This window comes from Rhinichthys klamathensis, unplaced genomic scaffold (genome assembly GCF_029890125.1).
Source record: "Rhinichthys klamathensis goyatoka isolate OS25496 unplaced genomic scaffold, OSU_Roscu_1.1 h1tg000055l_1, whole genome shotgun sequence".
Taxonomy (NCBI): Eukaryota; Metazoa; Chordata; class Actinopteri; order Cypriniformes; family Leuciscidae; genus Rhinichthys; species Rhinichthys klamathensis.
The window spans coordinates 1,235,499-1,242,844 of NW_026606600.1; the positions used below are offsets into that span (position 1 = coordinate 1,235,499).

The 7,346-nt window shown below is 43.0% G+C and overlaps 1 protein-coding gene across 1 annotated transcript in view; it reads right to left on the reverse strand.

Annotated features, from left to right (window-relative positions):
• Positions 1 to 2,936, reverse strand: part of mylk3 (myosin light chain kinase 3) — a 26,279-nt gene extending 23,343 nt beyond the window's left edge. Inside the window, exon 1 of the mRNA XM_056248439.1 lies at positions 2,598 to 2,936. Coding sequence (XP_056104414.1) covers positions 2,598 to 2,678 — 81 coding nt within the window. The 5' untranslated portion in view covers positions 2,679 to 2,936. The remainder of the gene's footprint in view (positions 1 to 2,597) is intronic.
• Positions 2,937 to 7,346: the final 4,410 nt, after the last annotated feature.

A 7,346-nucleotide genomic window follows, 5' to 3' on the forward strand; every position in this document is an offset into this window, starting at 1 on the left:
TCTCTCTACAGACCTTTTATATGACCTATAGTGGGCCTTGGTGATTGCCAAAGTTCCAGCGCTCTCTTGACGTCACCAAAACATTTAAATTCTCCTCAGCAGATGCTGCTGACAGGTGGGCATGCAAGGAATGACCTCTGTAAATGGCCAGTCATTAGGTAGAGAAAAGAAAGATGAAATCTCCCTCTTTCATTTTCTTATCACGTTTTCTTTTTTAATTCATTGCTACACAGTAGCATCCATTTTCCTTTGAGATTCAACCATTGGATCCACCCTATCACAACTAAATCACCTATAACACCCTCATCATTGGAACGTGACGTGACATTGGTTGACATTTTAAGTAAAAATAAACTTCTTTGGACATGGGTATGAGGATTAATGATATGCTACAACTGCCTCTCTCTCACCTCATCTGGAATGAAACCATGGTTAATACTGAATCATTAGCTGAATCATTAAGCTACAACAAACGATAAACATAACAAAACAAACATAATCATGAACACAAATACAATCATTTAAAGACAAAGTTCATCAATCAGTGCATGCATGCAATTCTTTTTATATAATTTATTTTCAAAAATGCTTTACAATTAGTAAACAGTCATAAACTAACAATCAAGATTTTATTTATATTTTTTGTTAATCTGTTAATATTAATTTATATGTATACATTACACTAAAAGTTGTAAATTAACACTAGCTAATGAATTATGAATTAACATGATTAGCAATAAGCTAGATAAGTTATATTAATTTATTTATTAATTAGCCTAGTAAAAACTGAATGCTGCTGTAAAGTTTCACCCTTTCTATTACTTAAAATCTATTAAGAGGTTTTAAAGAACTTATTAATTGAAAGGAACATACAAATAAATAAAAAAAATTGTTCAGAAAGCCTGTTTATATACATAACTTGCCAAAAGCTCAGCATTCCTGTAGCTCAAATAGTAGCATGCTATCAACGGCAAGGTCATAGATTTTATTCCCAATGTCTGAACTGATTAAATTAATAACTTGAATGTGAGTCGCTTATCTACCAAATGCATAAGATAAAAGGGGCTGCTGGAAGGGAACCTTGAACACTCTGGATGTGTTGTTTCTAATGCCAATTCTAAATGTGTAAGCCAGGGACTTTTTGTCTGAATCCTTCTATAAGAACATGCATGGCTTTCTGCTGTGTTCAACTGCCAAAACACAATACTCACAATATAGTATAACCTTATTATGTAATAGAGCTGGAGGCCAGGGTCAGGACAGCCATAGGAATGTGGCTCCATGCTGACTATTTGGTGGTGGTGGTGGTGGGATGAAGGGGGTATCTGTTATTACAAGCTGGCACAACATAAGCAACTCAATTTCCAGTCCACAACATAACGCGGGCCAGTAAGATAGCGAACATCACCAGGAAAGAATATCTGTTTGACAGAGATAAACATAACTTTAACACTGCTTAATATATTAAAACCTCTTGATCTCTGATATTCATTTAAAATGTCACACAAACAAGTCGAGTACACAGTGTGCATTAAGAGGAGAAATGCAAGTCTGCTGCTAAACTGCTGTACTTGTGGTACATCATGAGCCTGATAGAAATGATGTGGCTTTGTTAATGGATGCTGTTGTTCACAGTGGTGTATATCCTTGCCCTCTCTGAAGGGAATGTTTGGACTGTAGTCTCGTTTTACAGTCCCTTCTGTGCCCTCACATAAATGTTTGACATGGCAGGGACCCTTAGCGTTAAAGGTTGAAAGAGCAGATGGGCCAGTGTCCCACTTCTGTCTTTGACAAGAGCCCTCAAGGGTACGGTGTGTAAATTTGATGTAAATCCCATTACGGTTCAAACCTTTCAAAAAAAAAATTCACTTTGAGTGCTATGAAGTGTCGGGATGAATTAAAATTCAATCAGTTGTTATCGCCAAACTAAATATGCTTTCTCGAAATAAATTGTTTCTCTTCTTCACTCTCTCACGTAAGCTAATTGCCTTTTCTTGTTTCGTCTTTGCTCTGAGAAAAGAGATGAGATTGTGCTGATGTACAACATCTTTAAAATGTTACAGACAATGATCAATTTGTCAGAAGTCCAAAGGGCACTGTTGTCAAAAACATGTTCAGCAATTTGCAACAATGCTGAGATGATTTGCCACAAAAAAGAAAAGTAAAAAAAATGTCAGAGCACACAACTATAACAACAGCTCAAGAAAGAAGCTTTTAAACGATCAAAGTAAGCACATAAAGTAATCACACATTTGAGTGGTAATAGCAACCCTGAACTTGTTTAACAGTTCTATCTCCTCCTCAGTTTTTGTCATGAGAGAGTCTTAAATTAACAGTCACTTAGATAAGGGCAGCTTTAAAAGACTGATTTAGCTCCTAAAAAGAGCAGTTTATTAGTAAATGACAAAGTCCTAATAACCTAAAAGTGCAAAGTCTCTCAAAAGCAACTGCATATTAAAAATAGGTTTACATATATATATATATATATATATATATATATATTCAATTACATTTTCAACTAAAACATTTTTAAATATAAGTTTTATTCTATACAAACTGATTTTTCTCCTTCCCTTTGCTTGGAATCAGGGTCTTACCGTGAATTTGCGTATATAGTTCGACACACTGAAGCCGCCTGTGCTGAGAAGCATTGATCTGTACAGCGAGGTCCCCATCATGCATTGCCCCCTTGTCCTGGGTTAGTAGGACTCAGTGTAGTACTATTTTGGCAAAGTGGGTCGCCATAAGCAACGAATATTCCGCAGAACTGGACTCTCTGGGTTCTGTAACATTCTGGAAAATAGACAGATCACCCCTCAAACACTAACTATCTTATCACTTTCAGCCCGTTTACTGGGTACGCGCCCCTGTCAGCACGGCAGTGGGCCCAGAAAGCACTTCCTGCTTAGAGATAACAGCTGCCTGAGATTAGTGTGAGTATGCTGGAAATGTGAGTGTTCTGTTTTATTAATAGGTCTTAGATTTGCCTTTTTTTGGGGGGGATGGTCCCCACGGGAAGTCTTCCTCCCTACACAGCCGGGATAGATGGGTGGTTGGAAGGATGGTGATATGACGAGGATGCTGGGAGTCAGACCAAATTTCAGGTTCCTGTTATGCTGTTGTAAGAGAACATGAAGATAGATTGTGTGTGCTTAGACTTGTCAGGGATCTGATCTCTTGGACTGACCCAATTTGGGACAAATGCGTCAGTCGCGCCAGACGTGTAGGAATTGAGTAGCTAGGCTAAGTCCTTCCGGATAAGGAATCTTGAAGAGTCAGAGAAAGAGGAGAGACCTCATACATCTGGGTTTGAAACAGCCCAGAGCTATACACTACAATTGGGCAAACAATAAGACCACCATTCAAGCTGTTTTGTCGGCTCTGGTTTTAGAAGCAGATATGTAAAGCCCCAGGAGGCTGATGGAAGAAAATCCATCTCTGATTGGTAGGCTTGTGCTTGGTCGGAAAACGTTTCTCTTAATGGCTGGCTATTGCCTCTAATACCAAGAAGACTGAGCATGTCGGTGCATGTCAGTGATGTTTATATGTAACACAATTACAGTGGTTGATATGATGCTAATAAACTTTTAAAAGTCTTTTAAGGTTCTAAAAAATAAAAAGCTATCCTGCCAAGAAGTGCAGAGGTTTAATTCACTACTTCACTGTTGCAGTGACGGGTGTTTTGAAAATCTCCAAATGTAACTTGTTATTAGAAGCAACATCTTCATCCTATGATTTGTTAAATTATGTGGGTGGTGGTCCAGATGGCACTGACAACTCTTTAATGTTAAAACAATAATGTGATTCTGTGACGGGGCTGTTGTTCCTGTTAGTAATGGGACAGGTGGCATCAAGTATGGCGTCTAACATGACTCACACGCACTTTTGTCATCTCTGTGCTCTATTATATGACATGGATTTTAATGACTCAATTATGCACCACACCAAGCACGGCTTGTTCTGACCTTCATTGATTTAGTTTCTGAAATCACTACATGTCCGTGAAGTATGATTACAGCCTGCTAAATTATGTTTTATTAACGTAGTTCGGGAGGAACATGTCAAAATGAGCTACTCTAGTGCCACCTGCTGTCTACAATCAGTTATCACAAATACTCTAGTATCATCAGCTGTCTACAATCAGTAATCAACATATCTACCCAATCAGCACGAAGGCAAACCATATATAAGCACAGTCAAACTCACCTAAGGATGTTCTACAGTCTTCAGAACAGGTTCGCCTAAAGAGCCGCCATGTCGGCAACTCTTTCCGTCCGATGACGAAACTCTCTTCTCTCAGGACTCTGCCTCAATTCCAGCCACTCCAAAGAGCGCCATTTCACCACGAGGTGCCGTCGCCGAGTCTCCAGCTTCAGTGCGTGGTCGCCAGCCAATCCGTGCTGCTATCCATACTCCAGAACGACAAAGACAGCGCTCACCTCCACCAATGAGACGCACACCTTCTTCCTCGTCCTCATCCTCATCATCCTCCTACTCACTGGCCCAGCCAACCATTCCTGCAATCGGGAAATGGACGGTGTTAGGTCTAAGGCAAGCTTTGACCAACGCGGACGTCCATTACACCAGACGGATGAATAAAGCCGAATTATACCACCTATACTCTAACCTACAGTCAACGTGCGCACCCTCTAAACCCTCATCTCCCTCTAAGGTCTCCAATAAAGCGACAAACAAAACCAACAAAGGTAAAACACCACGTACATCCCAAATCCAGAATTCCTCCACAGCGAGACAGGACCACCGTCGATCATCAGGTAGGGGCAGCGCGCCTTCAGCGAGCCTGGGACGGGCCCCAGATTCCGCCGCCGTTAGATCGCTACCCTCTCCGCCTTCTGCTCAGCATCACTCATTACCGGTCACTAACAGCGACCGTCTTCCCTCTAGCGTGAGGTTGCCTCCGCTAGCGGGGCAGGCGCAACCTGTCGTTACCATTCCAAATTCTCTCCACCATTCGTGGCCCGCGGCTCCTGACTAGAGGTCTTCACGGGTCCACTTGGATCCGAAAACCCGAGGTCCGACCCGAGACCCGAGCGGGTTCGTGTCCAAAACTCCGACGAGTGTCTCGGACACGGGTCGGGTTCGGTATTAGTGGCCTCGGGTCTCGGGTAATTTAAAATAAATATGCCTTTTCCAAATGGACCCGAGAAGACCCGAATTCTTTTAAACTATGTTGGGCATTTAACAAAATTGCAGTTTTTAAAACAACTGACACCGTTCTCTCACTTTCTCTAAGTGAGAGAGCGAATCCACGCTTCTACGTGCAAATGGGCTATAAGCATAAGCACGCGGTTGCCTCCGCATTTATTTACTCAGTTGCTCGCTCCACATAAACCAACCCCTCCCTTTGCCAAGAAGAACTAGTGCGCCATCATGTGGATGGATGTTTGACTAAATGCAAGTATTTGAATTGTTGTTAAGCAAGGCCTGTCAATCAATTTTAAAAATACGCGACACTGTCAGAGGGGATAACTGACATTGCGAAAAAGGTGAGGGAAAATAAATGGTGATTCTAATCATCGATCGTATGGTCCGGTAAATAACATTATGCCAAATGTTATAGGACGTAATGGGTTATGATGTGTGATTGACATTTTAGCACTTCAGCGCACTTACACTCGCGTGTCTATGGTAAGTGCATTTTTGAGAAACGGAGAGCTGCAGGCTGTGCACAATGTAAATGCCGTTTACGTTCGGGTCCAGTCGGGTTCTAAAGGAAATGGCGTCAGGTCGGGTCGGACTCGGGTCTAATTTTATCGGGTCTGTCTCGGGTCGGGTTTTTCTTTAAAAAAAATATTTATGCACGTCGGGTTCGGGTAAGTAGTGATTCGGGTCGATTCGGGTCGGGTACAGTTTTTAGGACCCGAGAAGACCTCTACTCCTGACGTGAGGTTGCCTCCGCTAGAATCGCGGGCACAGACAACTCTCCCTTGTCCTCCGGCTACCACTAACCCTTTTTCCCAGCCGTGGCCTTTAGCAGACCCTAGCGTGAGGATGCCTCCGCTAGCGGCGCAGGCCCAGTCAGCATATTTTCCACCTCAGCTTTCTCTTTCCTACCCGGTCGCTTTCCAAGCTCCAGGGGCTGTCGCAAACGCAAGACCACCTCCATTTTCCATGTCGGCCCCGGATTGTCTCCCCCAAAACACGCTTACTCAGGCAAAATCACCATTCTCTCTGTTTACAGCAACTCAGATGCCCACACCTCCAAACGCCATCGCTTTGGATCCACCCCCTGTCGCCAGCAATATCCGAGCGCAGATTCTATCAGGTGCGGATGTTGATCTATCATCTCTCCTTTCTCTGCTTCTCCCATCCGATTCAAATCGCCAGATTGATTGCGGCGACTTCTCAGTCACCCTGAAAAATCCAAACAACACATCATCCCGAATCCTGTCATTTTCCGAATTTTGCATCGCATTCGCCAGATATACAGAGGTCGTCTGCGCCGTCTTTCCCCATAGGAGGCGTGAGCTCAATGACTATCTCGCGATAGTGGCAGAGCTCACGCTATCCTATGGGGGATCACATTTTTACACGTACCACAAGCTGTTTGCAGCTAAATGCGCCGTCCGAATCACCCAATGGAACCAGTGCATATATTGGGGGGCGCTGGACACAGATCTCCACAATAAAATCTTCTTGGGCGTTCGAAATATTTCCTGCGCAGTCTGTAGGTCACTCGCCCATTCCACCATGTCTTGCCCTCAAGTAAATCCATCAATTCCTCCAATTCCAGTTCCTAACCAAGAAAGATCAACTAGTTATGTTCCACGGCCAGCTACTACAAACTTCGACTCCTCCGGAAGAGCCTCCGCCTTTTCCACAAGACGTCAGGTCTGCAACCATTTCAATACAGGCGGCTGCTCAAGACAACGCTGTCGGTTTCTGCACATCTGCAATTATTGTGGCGGCGCTCATGCCCGCACCGTATGCCCCGTAAAGAAACACACCAATCAAAATTTTAAAATAAATAAATAAATGCTCACAATTACATTGTTTATCTCCTACCTCAACACAGCAAAAAAAAAAAAAAAAAAAAAACATCTCAAATTAGTCCTAGCACAACCTGGCATCCCGGCCGAATACCTTTCAGGCCACTCTTTTCACATAGACACCGCAACCACAGCCGCCCAAAATAGGACTCTCACAGCAACAGATTCAAGCTCTTGGTCGTTGGTCATCCGAAGCTTTCAAAAGCTCCATTAGATCTAACTGCTTCCACATCAAAAAAGCGCACCAAACCCTTATCAGCTAAACCAACTCTAATTCGTTTGATTGCCGGCGGGGCTTACCCATTCGATCGCAGTGAGTATTGAACTCCCGTCGGA